Source organism: Cygnus atratus, chromosome 2 (genome assembly GCF_013377495.2).
Source record: "Cygnus atratus isolate AKBS03 ecotype Queensland, Australia chromosome 2, CAtr_DNAZoo_HiC_assembly, whole genome shotgun sequence".
NCBI lineage: Eukaryota > Metazoa > Chordata > Aves > Anseriformes > Anatidae > Cygnus > Cygnus atratus.
In genome coordinates, this window is record NC_066363.1 from 110,632,737 (window position 1) to 110,651,846 (window position 19,110).

At 36.5% G+C, this 19,110-nt stretch overlaps 1 protein-coding gene across 3 annotated transcripts in view; it reads right to left on the minus strand.

Annotated features, from left to right (window-relative positions):
• Window positions 1-19,110, minus strand: part of ESCO1 (establishment of sister chromatid cohesion N-acetyltransferase 1) — a 33,946-nt gene that overhangs the window by 2,045 nt on the left and 12,791 nt on the right. For all 3 annotated transcript variants that reach the window (XR_004781357.2, XR_004781356.2, XM_035564101.2), the window contains exons 8-11: window positions 13,232-13,363; window positions 5,886-5,975; window positions 2,928-3,071; window positions 2,323-2,510 (exon numbers count right to left, since the gene is read on the minus strand). Coding sequence is in view for 1 of the 3 variants with exons in the window: in XM_035564101.2 (XP_035419994.1) it covers window positions 2,323-2,510; window positions 2,928-3,071; window positions 5,886-5,975; window positions 13,232-13,363 (554 nt within the window). In the remaining 2 variants the exon portion in view is untranslated. The remainder of the gene's footprint in view (window positions 1-2,322; window positions 2,511-2,927; window positions 3,072-5,885; window positions 5,976-13,231; window positions 13,364-19,110) is intronic.

The following is a 19,110-nucleotide window of genomic DNA, read 5'->3' on the forward strand; positions in this document are numbered from 1 at the left end:
GAGCTAAAAAAGAAGTCTGAATTCATTCCAACTATTTCTTCACAGAAAAGACACTGCTAGAACTATGGCTACAATCACCAGGAATGAAAATGTAAGCTGCAAAGCAGTTAGGGTCCTTACTGAGGGGTCTGATCAGACCAGATGAAATTTCAAGTTTCTAGTTTGAAGAAATAAATAACAAACAAACAAAAAGTTTGACATTTGGGTAAGAGCACAGCTTGGATTAACTTAAAACGTTTAAGAACACAGCACAAAATTCACAAGTGATACACTTCCAATAACAATTACATGAAGATTCGATTTGTTTAACTTCATGAAAATATTTTATATATGTTCTACTCTTACTTGGAAGGCAGGAAAGAATCAAGGATACCACTGTACTTCTTTGGATGGCTATGTGAGCAAACTTAGAAAACTGATCTCAGGCTTTAAGACCTTGATGAGGGGAAAAACAGAATAAACTTCTTTGGAAACAGAAGAAACTCCCATTAAAGTTAACTTGTTGAGTTCTGGAAAAATACACTTGCAGGTACTTGTAGAGCAAGTGTTAACATCTATCATATATGGACATCTCCATTAAATCTTGAGGAAAAGACAATAGCAACAGTCTTCTTTAATTATTACCAGCTTTATTGCCTTCTCATGACTGTATTACTATATTTAGGAAGATGATTTTGAAAGGTCCTCAGACAGTCTGACTGGATTTATTTATTTATTTTTGACTCCAAGCAGTGCAAGCTCAAGTGAAATGGAGCACACATTCTCAAAGTGAACTTTAATTCTGCTAGGACGCCTTCAACATTTTGAAGTCGGGATTTAGCAGGCTACCAGCAGCTGAGCAGATCTAACTGCTTACTGACATTAAAAAGCAAGCCTCGCTCCTTTACGTCGCCTTCTGCAACTTTCTGCGCTCCCTCCTTTACACCAACTCCAGCGCACATTCAGCCCTTCTGCAAACCAACTAACTGGGCATCAGAAGAACAGAGCTCTTTTGGGTGAGCCTGCTTTCTACTACTTAGCAAATTAAAAATGATCTAGTAGAAGGCCAAGCAAGCACCAGAACACAGTAAAAGGTGAGGTGCAGTGCACAGCTAAGAGGAAAAGTGACACCTCTTCTTGATAGCAGCAACAACCCATTAAAAATGACCCCAAGGATCCTTTAGAGCTGTGACTGAGGGAGCAGCTCCAGCATTGCTTTGGGAAGAAGTCCTTCCGTCGGAAATAGTTTATAGAAAACTACTGAATATGCAAATTAAAAATCAGCCTTCAAAAAGAGAAGCATCCCAAAATCATCATGGTAATATGCTTATCTGAATACAGTTATACAGCTGATAGTTCAGACAAAACGTGACCTGACAGGAAATTTCTATTTGCTGCACCAGCCATTTGGATGCATTTGTTTCGCTGTGGAACAGCTTTGCCAGGCTCTCCAACACCCCAGAGGGTGAGGACTGGCAGACACAGGAGCACCCGTGCCACAAACTCCCACAGGATGGGTCTAGCCAGGCACAAACCTGACAGCCCAGCAATAAGAAGACTTGGGTAGTTTGGGCATTACTCAGGACAGGGATTCAGATTTCTAAGAAATGTCACTAGAAGAAAGTACCTTAATGTTTAGGAGTTTCCAGAGAACAGGGAAAAAAAAAAAAGAAAACAAAGATGAACAAAGGTTTGGAGATTCAACATTTTTAACATTTGTCTGAACAGCAGTGTGAATATTTGTGTCCGTTTATGCATCTAGTACTTAAGTCTTCAGCTGAACACACTCATTACTAGCTACTAAAGCTCCATGGAAGTTAAAATGTCTCAGAAGTCTCAGTGAACCTGAGCATAGCCAAAAAAAAAAAGGTTAAAACTATCACGGAAGTACAGTTGTTAGCCACTTGACTGTATCAAATTGTTCTGTGTACTTGTTTCTGCTCTTTCCCCTTTGCTACCTCTAAGGAACAGACATTTGGCCAATGATTAGGTCACAGTCCTTAACACTTTGACCTCAAATGCTCTGACCAAAGACAGTCTCACTTCCTTCACTCATAATTACCTCGGAGGAATTTACCCAAGCTCATCTGCAGTGGGCTAGGCTGCCTTATTACAACTGCACCTAGCATAAAGGTTACTGTTAAGACAACCTACTGCAGAATACTGAGTTCAATTAGTTACCAAACGCCACAGAACACTGGAATCATCCACTGTGCTCACCTCTACATCCCCAGTATTGCTGGAAACATAAAAATGCAACCTTGAGACCCGAAGGAATGCAATAAATGTCTTGGACTATGGTCTATCAAACTCATATAACCAAGGAAACATTTTTGGTATTACCTAAGACACTCTATCATCCGAGAAGCAATCTTCTTTCGACGCATCATGCTGAATACCCATATTCGACTAATCCCACAGATAGCAGGTTCTGGTGACGTTGAACAGCACCATGCTTTCTGTCTTTCAAATATGACTTTTTCATTTTCTGAACTAACTTCTGGGACCTTCTCTTCTATAACTCTGTAGCCCTGCAGGTGACATCAAAATATTTGTTACTTTATAAAAGCATCATCAATGATTAAATACAACAATTCTTGTGTAATATATTTCAGTTGAACATACATGTATGTTAAATGCCTCACTAAAAAGAATGCATCTGTCTAATTTAATTTGTTAACAGTTTCAGAATTGGAATAGATTAATAAACAATTTAACCTCCCCCAAAAAATCCTAAAACTTAACTGATTTAAAATATTATCAACAAAGAAATTCCAATTCTTATTACCACTTGTCATTAAAGTGTCTGTACTATTTGCCAAATGGCTAGTCTCAAACTCTTAGGTAATTCTATAGTTTCAGCATGTCTGAAGAACACAGTCACCAAGCACCAACTTTTTTTTTTTTTTTTTTTTTACAGACCACCTTTCTCCAGTTCAATCACTTACCCACTGGATATGTTCTGCAATTAAACAGCCAATAACTTTTTTGTCATTAGAAATAAAAAGAAGAGTTTTAGTTCTAGAGTAACACATGAGCGGAGCTTGCTGAAATCCCAAGTCATTGTCTACCATTTCTCTAATTTCTTCAACCTGTCAAAAGAAGTTGAAATGCTGCATAAGAAACACATGTATAAATATACATTTCTACAAATATACATAAAAATTACAGATTTATAGAAACACACTAAGTTGTCTAGAACACCAAAAGCTATTCCAGAAGTTAAGGATTATTCTAAGGAACGTGCAACACACAAGTCCACATAAGTTTTCCTTAAATTATACTTGTCTGTAAATCGGAAGAGTAGAAGCCTCTAAATCAGCTTCCAGTAAGTCCAAACTCAGTTAGTCAAAGGCCAATAGAGAGAATGCAGGTTATCAAACTGTGCATTCTGGTATTTTAGCCAGAATATGAGATCTATACAAAAAGTTAAACAAGCTTAGCTGAAGGTTTTCAGCTTGTTATTTTTAAAGTCTTGAAATAATCCATTAGATTGAAGTCTTGAAATAATTAATCCATTAGATCCAGTCTTGAGCAGATGATAGCAAGCACAGTGCCAAGGGGTTTGCATAAGAGATCATGCGTGTGTTTGCTGAAACGGAATGAATAGCTGTTGCCTCCTTCCTCAAGCTTTCGGCTCTTCCGTTAATTTGTAAAGCTTAACTGGAACTCAAAACTAAAATTTCAATGTTTAATATCAGCAAGTTTAAAAGAAACTTATGAACTCCACCATGAATGTAAACAAAAGCTTACGCTTGAGCTGAGATTTTACTGTGGGAATCCTGTACCTATAACCAGGCACTGAAACAGCTTTTAACATCTTATCACTTACAGGAGTCAGAAATAACGTGGCCTTTCCTATGCCGTTCATTAAATGGCATAAGCTTCTTTAATGCATGTTGTAGTTACATTACTAATACAATCCTGGAATTACTGATGCTATAAACATATGAAGTTATATAAATGAAAATTGTTTTCCAAACATGCTTTAAAATAACTTCAAGAATTCATGGTATCAGCTACTCTCTTTTCTCACCTAACCTTCATGCACCACTTTTTAATAACCATTCAGATTGGTTGACTTGAAACATTAGGTCACCCTTCTTAAAGTGCTATTACACATGCACAGCGCTGACCACTGTAGATACTCTCAACCTTAACCACGTAGGATTACAGAGAACTCTGTCCTAAATGACTTCATTTGCTAGTTTCTTTTCCTCTGCCCCAATTAAGTATTTTAAGGTGTTTTTTTTCCTCAGCCATTTTAGTAAAAAAAAAATAAAAAAAAAAAATGCAACTACCTGCAAAACTTTATACTGATGTAATACTAAAATTCAGACAAAACCACCAAAAAAATTAAACTTAGTAAATAAACTTATCTGCATTAAATACCATAAGTAAAGCTGTAGATTCTTTTTTCAATACAGCAACTTAGAAAATTCTATTTTAGTCCAAAGAAAACCCACTGCAGTCACAGAAGCAAAAAGCTGTCGCAGGGAATCAATTAAAATTCTTGACTTACACAACTAAAATTTTCAAGCTTACAGCTTGTTAATTTCAGGACAACCAGAAACACATTAAAACACATAGATTGAGCAGCACAACCAACAATAAAAAAAAGTCCGGAATAATATTATCTGGAGCACAAACCATGGGATAGCAGAGTAACTCAGGTGGGAAAGTACCTCAGGAGATCCAAGCTCTGCTCTAAGCAGGGTCAGCTGTGAGATCAGATGAGGCTGGCTCAGGGTTTTGAAATGGGTTTTGAAAACCTCCACAGACAGAGCTGCACAGCCTCCCTGGAGCAGTACGGACGTGCTGCTGGGCAGCCAGCTCTGGGTGGCCCTGCCTGAGCAGTGAGGCTGGACCAGGTGATCTCCAGAGGCCCCTTCCAACCTCAGCTGTTCTGTGACTGCGGTACTGTGAAAAAGTTCTTACTGGTCACAGCAAATCAGCAGCAAAACGTGAATTACGCCATGCTACTGAAAAATGTAATGCCATATTAAGATATACAAACACAGGCTAGCCAGCAAGACGCTGAAGTATCCTTCTCCACTAAGGCCCCACCAGTGTACTGTGCTCAGATTTAAACAAAGAGTTTCAAAAAAGACGTTGAGACATGGCACAAATGGAAAGAATCTAGAGGACAGTATGACAATGATTAGAGCTCTATAAAATATTATTTAAGAGGGTAAACTAAGAAACAGCACATCCCTTCAATCTTCTTAAGGCAAAAAAATCTGTTTGTTCAGGAACACAGAAGCTGTTGCAAAAAGGAAAAGAAGGATGTTACCTACAGCTGTGGAAGTACGACTTCCATGAATGAGCTAAAATTGCAGCGCGGAGATTCTGTTGGACATTTAGGGGAAATTTGTGAAGCACCGCAACAAAGCCTCAAGAAGTTATTTAAAAAAAAGCAGAAGTTTTAGAAAGTTATCAGATGCATCACAACCGGGGCTGATGCTGCTTTGCACATGGGAATGGAATAGATGAGTGAGGCCACTTTCTAACTAAATCTCTTTTTAGCCAAAAATCATCTAGGGAATGGTGCAGGTATCCATGCTGTGTAATAAGATCAATACATTTCAACTTAAATATAGTAGAAAATTTTTTATTATACAAAATATCTGGCATTCTGTATATTAAAAAAATAAATTAAAATTCAGCTGGTTGATGCTATTCCCACTGCTGCCTTCCACTCTAGCTCAGACCCATCCCCCCTGTGAAGAGTGCAGCAGTGTGTAGGAGTGACAGCTCTGACCTGTTTGTGGAGAAAGCTACAGAACCATGTCAGTTTTGAGTTCAACTGCTCTCACATAAGTTCTACAAATTTTACATTCTCACTACTCATATTAAAATATCAAATAACAAAATAAGACATACAAGTCCAGTCCTTTTCACCATACCTTTTTAAGTGCATATTTTGGGTCATCAGGAAGAACCATTATTATCTTCCCATCAGGATATTCAGCCAGAATTCTCTCCTTTTTCCATCCCTAAATAAAACAAAAATTTATCTAAACCATACACAAGATGTACTTTTACAAACAGAAATTGCACATTATTGTTCTAGACACTGAACTTAGGCAGAGACTTCAAACTATTTAGCAGTTGTTTTGCCAGTGAAGGAAACTTCAGCTAGCTTTTTAAAATGAGCACAATAGATAGAATAAGATCTTATTTATTGTAGAATACAATAGCCTAACTATAACTAGAAACAATTTAGGAAAGTGTCTTATTTCCCAACTAGATTTTTCCCCCAAGGACTGCAGTGCAAACTGAATTTTAAAATTGAAGTAGCAAACTCGGCTCACATAACTGATCTCCAAACCTATGTAATATTTATTTTCCAGAGTCTAGCGAATGGAAAAAACCCTAAGTTTTATTGAAATATTTCTTTTTAACATAGTTACCTCCACAAATACACACTCAGTTTTAAAGTTTGGCATGCGAAAGACCTCCAGGAGGTTCTAAGTGAACTGATTGGCATGCAGTTGCCCAAAATGTAAGGAATAGTTTATTTTGTTACTGATCATAACTAATAAAGCCACAAGAAGGATACTATAAAAAAAGTTTTATAACTACCTTCTAAGAATCTAATGGGGAAGGAGGCTACGTTGTGTGTATCTGAAGTATAAACATACTCAAAAAAATAGAGGTAATTAACTCTTCTTCAGATCCACACTCGTGGTGAATAATGAGCAGTACCTGCATGGAAAAAAACAAAACAAAAAAAGCCACTTAAATCTAGTAAGATGGGACTGGTAGATATTAGAAATCAAGTTGCTTTGACGGGACCTAAAAGTACTGAATGCAGAAGTAACTTCAGCCACTAAAAAGGCTGATCTACAAGTCTAACTCAAAGCAACTTTAAATAAAAAAGCCTTTGAAGAAACAATATTGATGGAATAATTCTCATTGAAATCTGTACCTTTCCACAAAATAATGTTCAGCTAAAGACCGAGCAATGGAATTTGGCACTGAATGAATGCCATATATACTACCACAAAAAACGACAAACTTTGGTGTTATAACACTTGTTCTGTATCTCAATGTAATCACGCTGATTTTAATCCCTTACCCCAAACGAGACCTGAAAAGAACGATTTTAGAAATTCATCTGCTTGCTGGTAGTCCTGAAACTATTTAAGTACAAGTTTAGCACCCAGCAAGGCAACAGTTGCAACACAGATACCATTTAAATCCTGCCTGCCTTTCTGCTCAGTAGCAGTTCCACTGAATGCCAAGACAACTATTAGAATTTGTATTACCATCTAAACATGAAGGGCAATGACCAGCAGTGCTACAATGTCCAGGACAGCAGAAAAGTGCCATTGGTGGGATTGTGACTTGTGCTTTCATTCTGTTAGAGAAGGCATGGAGTTTGCCTCTCCAACTTCAAACACCATCCTCTCTCCATTTTTCATCTTTCACTGCCTTCTGGCTACCTGTTTGCCCTACGGAAGTTTTCTATAGCCTACTTTAAGCCACCTGTGAGCATCGCTCAACATGCCTGCAGAGAAATGCAACACATCTGACAGTCCTTCCATTACAGTATCCAGAATGGTGCGGGCCTAATGCCGAAAATCCTACTCTAAATTTGAAGCTAAGGTATTCTGTTGACATAGTAGACAGGTATTTCCAACAACATGAAGTCTGCTCAGTCTGCTTAATTTTCTATTACCACCATACTGGTGTTACATGTTTAAGCAACAGCCTATTAGCAGAAGTCTAAATATGATTCAGTAAAAATGCAATTAATTGGACAGATAAAATTACTCGAATACTTAGAACTTATTTTTATTATCGTCTGGCTATTTTCTTAAGTGATTAGCATTATATCATTATAGCATTAGATCACTTTCACAGGAAGGGCAAATTCTAAATTCAAGTACTTAGAAATTTATTCAGAAATGTATCTTTTAGATGAAGTTCTCCAATAACTTTCTGAAAACTCTAAGCTCATCCAAGACTTTCAGTTCATTTGGTTTACATCAGAAATGAAATTTTCAAGTCTTATACCTTTGTTTTTGATGCAGCTGTGTACTTCAAACAAATAAACTAATATTTCATCTATCTGCTTTGCTTTTCAGTATCCTTACTGTTCAGTCTTAGTAAGGAAAGAACTGCGCTTCCTTTAAACCAGACTAATGGAAATAATGCACAAGATTCATCACAGCTCTTTCATATTCTAACATCAAAGCTTTTAAGGAAAATGTTCTATAGCTTCAGCTGGGACAGTTCCTATTAAATATCTACAGTACATCAAATGCACTTTAGTACCAGTATCTTCCATGTGGTCAGAAGATGATTTCCCTTAACACACTTATTAACTTTTTTTTTTTTTTAAACAAGACTTGAAACAAAACACAAAATCCTGAAAAGTATTTCAATCACTGAGAACTAAAGTAGGACTCCTTAACTCAGGAGTCAACAAGGTATTACTACAGGAAGAAACAAAAGCATTGTATCTGCAATGTATTTTATAATATTCTACTACAGTGTCAGAAAATTGTTTTTCCGTTTCTTTTTGCTTGACATTACTTTAGGGCACTAAGACTTGCTGTTGAACAAGATGCCCAAGCATTCATGTACATTGCTTGTGATGCACCAAGTTGAAAGGAAAGCTGTTGTTCCTGTCAGGACGCATGTTCGGCAAGGCCTGGAGTAGAAGTACACGGCTGCACCACCCCTTCCTGACGCTGGAAGCCTGTGCTTAACAGCAGATTACCTGTAAGTAGCTGTAACATGGCTCATATAACCTCATTGCCACAGGTAACCAGAGCAGTGCTGCAAAGAGCCCCATCGTGTGTGGTAACAGCTGCAGCGCCCTCCTCCCCACCATCTCATGGCTGCTTATCCTACCGGTACTTCAAATACAAAACATGCCCTGAAAAGCAAACTTATTTTTAATCTACCTGAGTGTTTCAAACTATCCTGTACCTTTTCCTCCCAATTCAAACAAGACTGTATTGCCATTGCACTTCAATAAGCAAGCAAAATTACAAAAGAAAAAAAATTGTTCACAAAAAGGACAATGCAGCATAGCAGTTGCTACTGCATCAGGACACAGCAGTATGGACAGTAATTACAACTACGGCGTGCAGTGCATTGCTTTCACTGGGTATTACATACGTATGTAACAACCGATGTAGAATACAGTGGGAAAGATGGCTCCAAAAGCACTGCAGCTGAAATGGCTGGGGCTCAGTTTCACACACAGTGTGTTCTGCTTATAGTTTAAGATAATGTCTGATGTAGATTTGTCTTTAAAAATATATATAAAAATAAATTAGAAGACACGATAGACTGCTTGTGCATTTCCTCGTTTTAAAAGTCCTTACATAAGAGTAGGAAATTTTTCAGCAAACCTGCTTTTTTATATATAGAGATGTATATGCATATATACATACATACATACATACATATGTATGTCAGAGTAGAGACAAGCCAGAACTATTTCCCAAATGAATACATACAGATGAAAACTGGTGGTGTATTCTTCTTATATCATTTTTTCCTCAAAAAAATATTGAGGTAGTAAGGAAAACTTAGTTAATGCTGTACAATTCTTGATCTTCACTAAGTAAAGCATTTGTAAAATTTTCTCCTAATAATCAGGTTTATTATGAAATTTTATGATAATTTGTACCAGAGAAATGGGTCTACTGCATTCTTCTTCCTGACTCTTTCATCAAGTTACAGATGTTCTGTCTCTACTTCCTCCAAGTGTAATATGGAAAATGAAGCTTTGACTGCAGAATGCATTAAGATCCTTGGACATAACTATTGTTTTAATTCTGTTTAAACTAAGATTTTTACATAAGATAGCTAATGGTAAGAACTTTATTTGAAATGTTATGTTTTATTTTGTATATATGTATCAATTTCAGAATTAATGCAAATCAAGAGAAGCATTAAACATTACGATGACATGAAATTCATCAACATCTTCAAGCCTCACGGACAGGCTTGGATGCTGTTATAGCAGAATACCTACTTAAATCTCAGACAGATAAGTCATTAGCCCAAACAACAGCTTTTTCCAATTTTGTTCAGCTCAAGATATTCTTAACTAAGAGGATGAGCTTGAAATACAAATACATTAACTGCATTCACCTCAGGCACCTGAATCTACAGGCATTTTTTAACTTAAATATTTGTCTCTGCATCTTAAAACCTCATTAAAAATGTTTAGCTCTTAAAAAAAACCTGAGATATTAAACTGATGGTAAGTGGTGTGACAGAGATAGATTTTTATTTATTTATTTTTTAAACCAAAACTGAACCACTTATCCCTCCTACAATTTTACCACTGGAGTTAACACTTGCGTGCACAATCATGAAATGCAAGCACATGCTAGAATGGCATATGTTTTCTGGAGATTTTCAGATGTCTGAAACCAGAAGGATAGTGAGACAGACTCCTACATTGTCTATGGTAGTGGATCAATCTCACACTGCCCTTTTCCTGCTCCAGGACTGTCCTTGACTACCTTACCTTCTTGCTTTTTCAGTCACCACACTTCTGTCAACAGAGAATGATACCCGTCAAGAAACTCATAGCAGTCCTTGTCAATATTCTATTTCCAAATCTAGAAAATGCCATTATACTTGCCAAATTCTCTCCATATAACGACCACAATTTCCTTTTTGTTTCTATCAGCCATCAGTGACAAAGTGAGTTTCTCAATACCATCTCCTTGTCCTACCTCTGAGGACATCATGGTATTTTTAGAGCTATCTAAATAGAATTTTTTAATAAAGGTTAAAAAAAAGCTTTAAAAATATGTTCTGTTGAAGAGAATAAACAGTTTATTATTTATGTGCAGACTATCTTCTGGCTACTCAGTACTTTGTAAAAATAAAGGCAAATAAAAAACACAAGCTTCATGCAGGCAGGCTAGACACAAACAATGACAAAGTCCATTTTCACAGCCCACAGCAAGAGAAGCTCTAGTGTGATAATGTATACAGCCATCTTCTTGTGATTCTGTGAAATGAATCATCAATAAAACTACCAGGCACATAACAAGAGACACTCAATAAGGAGAAAGGCTGACACAAGTCTTCCCAAGTCCGACTGGGACTGCATCACATGGCATGAAGAAGGTCAATAACAGGAGAATGAAAGATGCTTATAAAACATTTCAAAATGGCCTCCAAATCAACAGCAATGACAAGTGTGTTAACTACATAAAAACAACATCCAGAGAGCTAATATAGTAAGATCCCAAGGTCACCTGGGTCAAACTAAGATCTTCTCTAGTACAATTTTTCAACTGCATGATGTTATTGTCCCATTAACACTTTGTGTCAGGGAAAGGAACAGTCATAGTTTCAATACAGTAACTACATATAAATCTTTAGAAACCAAGCAAATCTCCAAATCATCCTTCCAAAAATCCTCACTACAAACCTCCTACCAAGCAATCATTCTTCTGGTATTTCTAGGCAACTAAGAATTAACAAATAGAGACATGGTGTACCGATTCACTGGCAAAAAGGTTTATCTACAATTCAAATTATTTTTTAAAAGGAGGTGAGAATGTTTCTGTCACAGACATTACTAAAATCAAAAAAGAACCACTAACTATGGGTCAAATGATTAATATTAAAGATATATCTACTTAGCAAGGCAGAAAACTGAGTCAATGAAAATTTTATAAGGAAAAAAACACAGATGAGAATTTAAAGACTCATAAGGCTCCTTCCTTTGCGTTATACTCCAGTTACCAGCTACATCCTCACTCCATAGCATTCTGTCATGAAACACAACTAGACTCCTAATAGATTTCAGAAATAGAAATGTTTACTCACTGAACTGACAATACAAACAATTTGCCTGAATAAAAATTGTGAAGTTTTAACAAGATACCTAGTGTCTAAGGAAACATTAGTTTTACTTTTAAATTAAAGTAAACTTTCTCTAACTTATGTATAGTTATTTACAACTGTTTTAAGGAAGTCTGCTTTTTCACTTTTTTGTTAATCATGCTGTTACTCGAGATGTACATACATGTGAGAAATTTCATCTCTTTCAAGCTCCAAAATATTCAATTTCAAACTGTAGTGCAGCTTCCTTCCACCACGTGAACCTAGCAGCTTTAAATAACTACTGAACTCGCATGCCAGCTTCTGTCCAGAAGAACTAACACCATCTTCTATGACTTATCTTTACAACTTTGGTAATATTCAAGATCCTAAAATACTTGGGGTTGTGGGGAAAAGGCAAACAGGAATATAATGAAGAAACATTTCTGCCCAGTCTCATCGTACAATGTAGTTACTGCACATCAGAAAAGATCTTTTAAGATGTCTGGATTATTCAGCAAAAACTAACCAAGAACAGAACAAATACCAAAACTATTTACTAGATAGTTTCAAACACTTTAGCTATGAAGATATATTTTTGTATTTATGAATCATGGGATAAAATTGAGCTTGAGATGTAAGAGTAGCCCAACTGCCACTTGGCACGTACATGAAATGAATTGGTGGCCTCAGTTCAGTTATCCTGGAGGTCTTATCTACTCGAGTGTAGAGTACTGAAGGTAACATGTGTGATAAAGAAAATAGACTTTGTGGATTCTGTTCTGGATTTCAGACATGTGAACAGATATTTCCTGAAAGTCTTGTAATATCAGCTACTGTGAAATAGCTGATTTTACACTGTCCTTAAAATTGTAGAAAGCTTTTCAAATCTGAGTTTTAATATGAGAGATACTCAGCTATAGCACATATAATGAACCTATGGAATAATATTTTAGATTTATATTTAAAGATTACAATCACACTATAAATTTGGTATTCGATACACTACGATGTTATATCAACTGGATTGCTAGGCAGTCTCTCTCTTAATTACACATAATTAAGACAAATTTAGAAGTCAGCTAACACTACACGATTACAAAAACAGTCAGCTCTTTATCTGACAGTTAATCCAACCACTGCAAGAAGAAGCCTGTATTTAGCACTTTCAAACAGTAACACTACTTTGTCTTCCTATCACCACCCCGTCCCCATCCCACAAGACTAAGGAATTGTAAAAGACAGAATACAAAAGCAATGCGACATCACTATCCTACTGAATATCTTTGTAAGTGACGTATAGTCTGTCTGCTATGGTTTTGGAAACTATTTCCGAAAGTGGACTTGTGGCCTCCTGTGATATTAATTTATTAAAACATGACAATGTAATAATATGAATTGTAATTAGTACATAGGAAGAAAAGAATTTTTTTCTTACCACATATTTTACAGCACTTATGAACTGGTTATGAAAGAGCAGGTGTTGGGTTTCGTCCTCCGGATTTGAAGCCGTATAAAGCATTCCACAAATGTTACAGGAAATAGCACCAAATCTCTTCTGTCCTGCATCCTATTGAAAAAAAGGAAAGAAAAAAAAAGTTATTTGTCATTTCCAAGCACGGTAAACACACTTCAACAGAGCTTCCGCCTAATAAGACATGCCTTTTATAAATGTATAAATTATCTTCGGTAAAATCAACACAGAGGCTAAAATGGAGCGGAACACAAGAATAAGTACAGAATTTAGAATTCCATCTTCTGAAAACCCACATAGCCTCAAAAAGCACACGTATCACAAAGCAACCACTAACCAACATCAAAATTAAGCCTTCTCCTTACCACATTATAAACAACCAACTTCTCTTTTATTTCAAGAAATTTTAAAAAAAGAACTCTTCCGTTGTTACAGTGCTTGCAGTAAATATAATAATCTTTCATACAGAAAACAAACGAACGAACCACATCTAGACCCACCCTATTTGGTGTTCTCTACAGTTCTGCTGTTGCTTGCTCTTTTGGCTGTGAGCTTCTTTGAGGTAAGCCATTTTCCTGAATGCTTGTAACAAACGTTACAGAAATAATCATTAAGACCAGCAATATGTCTGCAACTGCTGATCACCACCTCTCACATTTTTATATAAAACAGGTATTTCAAGGCAATCAAATAGCATTACAATTGTTTTAAAAATATCTCTCTCCGTTATTTTATACTTTTTAAAGATTAAAAGCCTAGTATTTAAGATATTCTCAGGTCTTAAGTCTTCACTCTTAATTGGAAGCTGGTAGCTATCATGTTTTAGTTGCTATCTTAATAGTCCATGATTTATTTTTCAGATACTGGATAGTACCTACAACACAAATGGAAGATCATACATTTACTTGTAACCCCTGTGTTATTCTCCTACTCCATAACCAACTATTACTAAAGTAAGGGCACTGCTCAGTACCTATTGCTTTGTGATTTATTCATTAAAACAGTATTATTAGTTTGCAAATATGCTCAGATTGAGGAGTCAGTGCCTAATAATGAAGCATCAGTTGTAGAGAGTGCTCCTTCGCAAAGAGCCAAAGAATACCAGTTGGACTGAAGTCTCCAGCTAAAAATGCATGTCTTAAGGTATGGCTTAATGCTCAAATACATTTTTTTTTTAAACTACGTTTGGATGTTGAGATTATGAAAGCAGCAGTAAATGTCACTTTTAATCTATTTTAACATGTAAAAGTAATTTTATACACTGAAACATACAATACTATAAAAGCAAAACACTTGCAGTTTTTGCTTTGTTTTAAAAGAAATTGACCTATGTGCCAGATTGAAAGTACACAAATCCACAGGAAAACTTACCACCTGAATTTAATTTTGATTTCTAACAGCTGATGTATTCACAATCAAAAAAGCCCACTTTACAGATAAAAGCATTTAGTAACACTGCAAAAGTGTTTACAAATCACTTCTTACTCCTTCCATCTTCAAAGATATTTTTAAGCCAGTCTAACAGCTAGATGCCAGCTCAGTGCTCCACACAACAGCAACTTATTTCAAGCAGTCATTAGAGAAGTCCAACATGTAGGTATCAGTTTCTTTCCAAGAAGAGACTAAAGGTACAACTTCTTTTTAAGAAGTTCAGAGTTGAACAGCTTCTTCTGGCTGGAAGTCAGCCAGAAGAAAGAAGCTGAATCTGAGAAGCCATGGCTTTACTGGAATGTCAATTTGTGTGATCCTATTGTATACAGAAAGGCAAACAGGAATATACTAATTTTACAAAGGAAAGAGGAGAGACGAATCCTGAGGTCAGATTCGCAAAGTCAGAACAGGAAGTTTCTTAAGGTGTGAAAACTGAATCCAACACATTTTGTTCTACCTGCAGATTTCCTTTAAAGTAGCAACATAGCTCAAAACAAGGAACCAACCTGGCCACCAAAATGTTTCAAGGGTTTATACATGAGAGAGGAGAAAAGGCTGTTCAGCAGGAACTGGCGATTATCTTAAGATGAACCGACTGAACCAAACCAATAATTCCTATCTTGAGGAATTCCCCATCTTGAGGATGGGGAACATATCCCCTATGTCTAAGGTACAGGAAGTGAAGAGGGAGTCTACTCTGATGCTTAGAGTACACTTAAAAGAAAAATTAGAAAATCAGCTACATAAAGCTACTCTTAAAATATTAGTACTGTGGTTAAGTTTCATGAAACAATTTCTGTTCAGATTGAGAAGTTACAAGTATTTAAGCTCTAATATCTATTAGTTCGCTAACCAAAAAACTCAAGCCCCCCAAAAAACAATAGCTATGTAGGAAGACATCAAGAATTAGGGACAAGAATATCCTCAAAGCTATCAAGCTCCTTAGCTCATCCTATCTAACCTTGTAAGTAGATATGCTGTGTTGGAAGTCTCTAGGAATGGATTATTTCCCTGGAACAATACTGCCATAATTTACAGTCTGACTTTCTTTTATGTTGTATCAGTGTTTTATTTTTTCCTCAAAAAGGATTTCACTGATACTACAATTTTGGCAAGCATTCAAGGGGTGGCGCACACAGGTTAATACTAAAAACCTGTTATAGGAGTATCAGAAAAAACACATGATAATATCTAAAGCAATCTTCTGAACTCTTGTAGCCTTAACAAATGCTGGTTATACATTTTAGTAAATACTTTGCAGTATCCTGGGGGTTACAAGGATGATGGCCTTTTTGTGTAAATGAAATACTATTTCAAACCCTCACCACAGGACGTAATGCTTCAGGGAAGGAAAAAAAAGAAAAAGCTTTGTAAATCTAATTCGGACTATTGTACAAAAGCAGGACATGCAAAATAAAGTCAGGAGTTAAGAAGAATTCATTTTCATACTTTAAGAAAACACCTAGAGAATCTATTTTCAACATTATGTCACTGCATAAGCAAAATGGGAAAGGGCACACATCAAGACATAAAAAGTGCTCCTGAACAACAATACTGCATTCAAGGTTGCCAGTCCTCCCTAATAGGAAAACGAATGAACAAACTTCATGCACTAGACATGAGAATAAATAAAAACCCTTGAAAACTGAGATGTGGGGAATCACAAACAAACAAAACCATGCTTTTTGAAATTAAAAAAAAGAAATATTGAAATTAAATTTATCTTGTTTTAACTTCAAATTGATGGACTTTACTCTTCTCAGCAAGCACCAGATACTAGGTACTGGGCAATACCCTGTTAAAACACACAATAACAGTTTTAAGAGTTTTGACTCTCAGAGCTTACTGGGAAATAATTTTTCAGAGCAGTATTTAAGAAAATGTGTAGTGATAGGACAAGTAGGAATGGCTTTAAACTAAAAGAGGGGAGATTTAGACTAGACATTAGGAGGAAATTCTTCACCCAGAGGGTGGTGAGGCACTGGCACAGGCTGCCCAGAGAAGCTGTGGATGCCCCATCCCTGGAGGTGTTCAAGGCCAGGCTGGATGGGGCTTTGGGCAACCCGGTCTGGTGGGAGGTGTCCCTGCCCATGGCAGGGGGCTTGGAACAAGGTGATCTTTAAGGTCCCTTCCAACCCAAACCATTCTGTGATTCTATGAAAATGTGAGGTTGCAGGAATAAAAATGTATTGCTCTATTTAAACCTCAATTTTCTAAACAGTAACAATAAAGAGCAAAGATACTTTTATTTCCAAAGGAAATTCTGTGAGTGTAGATGACAAATTGAGCATTCCCGAGATATCAGGCAATAATTAATGTAGGCACAGATTATCCAAGATCCACTGTTTCACGGCTAACTGTAATCAAACATTGCAACAATGTTGTCTTAATCTCCAGAAGTTTTTCTTAATTCTGTGTTAGACAAAGAAAAGTCTTACCAATATCTTCTTTGAGAAGGTGCATGTCTGCTGATCCTCCATATGTGGAATAAGGAGCCCTGCAAGCAAAAAAGGCATTTGGTGCCTCTGTAGTAGACAAAAAGGGGCCCTTTTTTTTATTTTTCTCTCTTCAGGCACAGATTAGGTCAACTCCTTCTTTATTACCTAGTGTGTTTCAGAGGAAGATTACTTTTTCCTCTTGCCTTCTCATAGAGCAAAGAATAAAACCCAGCCATAAAAACAGGCAGGCTGGAAAGGAAATACAATGGAGAAGAGCAGGAAGGAACAACACAAAGATTTTTGGGCTCTCCACAGAAAACGAAAATGTCAAAGAATGCTATTTCAACGAAAGATGCATTCAAGACAGAAGCTGACGTGTGGATCCCCTTGCTGACCAGGAGGATCAGAAGACATGACCCAACTCAGAAACAAGTTTCACTTTGAAATGAACTGCGGCATATGGAATTTACAACAACAATGACAAAGAAAAAAAATTAGTAATACCCATCTCTCTGAAAAGCTACTTTAGCCAACTTGAAACTTTCAGAATTGTTATATACCTGATTTAATAGACTTGGAAAAAAAATGAAAATGGAGGGGTCATTATCCATCATGAAATGATGTCATTAGTCATTAGCTAGAGCAATAGGGAAAAATACAAAGTTAAGCAACAAATCTGCACAATATTTACTAAGGATGATCAATTCATTCTCGACCCATGTAAGAACATAAGTATATTACAGAGTGTGTTCCAATGCTAGTAGCCTTGCTGCTTCAGTTCCTGTAGCAGCTAACCTTATGAAACATTCTCTCAGAAACTCTCAGGACCAAGGACACTGAACACAAGCCACGTGAATTTGCTAGAGAAGGCTGGGCTTCTGTGCTGGAGCTGAAACAGGAAGGAGTGACAGTAGGAGAGGATGACCGCTCCTGCTCCACTAAGGAAGGAGCTGTCCCAAAGGGTAAGATTTATGTGAGAAGTAAGTAAGGAAGAGTGACTTCTCTCGTCTCTACTAAACTCCCTCCCTGGTCATGTTCTTACTGGGACTACAGGAAAGAACAAGAGACAGTATTTAACTAACATGAGCAACAAAACATTGTCCCTGAATCATTCTCCACTTCTTCAGAGAAATTGCGAACCAGACTGTACTAGTTTAAGGAAGAAAGCTGCAATTTTAAATGCTTCTTATGCAACTTTCTTCAGGCTCTAAGAAATCACTTTTACACTTCCTTTATTATTTCCATCAAGGATTGTGCTTTCAATTTAAATTAAAACATTTTATTTATATATTATCTGTTTCAGTCAAATAAGAAACTATGCTAAGTTTAAACGAAATGTCAGTAGGCAACAATTCAAGTATGATACCCAAGTGTGTACACTGAATTAGCCTACACCCCCCTTCTACATATAGCACCAACTCAAACCCCGGAATCAAAAGCATCTTTCATCAAGCCCTCCTGATCCATGCGTTTGCTGATATTCATAAAGACCTACATTTCTTAACACTTGCTCCCATCCAGACATTAACTCAGTCAGACCTTTAGAAAGGCAGAGAAGTCTCTACAACTCTATACTATCTTTTTATCATGTCAGTGATTTGTTTTCACTGTTCAATCTTTTTACATGATCTTCCCTAAAACTGTTGAGTATCATTTTCAAAAGACTAGCTTTATTTTCAAAGCAACAAATCTCATCTTAGAAAAACTGAAAACATATGCTTTGCATATTTGGACTTCTTTCAGTTTCAGAAGTTAAAGGAACAGATAATTTCATATTCAGTTTCTCACATTTGCACATTAGATTCAAGTACTTGGAAAAAAAATAATTTTAGTGCACTACTCTATATTACAGTTCGGCATTTCACTTAACCTGTCAACCTACTAACTATACACCTATTACTTAAATTAAGTGTGAGAGTATAGTCCACAAACATTCAGAACAGACTATTTCTTGAAACACCAAGTAAAGGATTT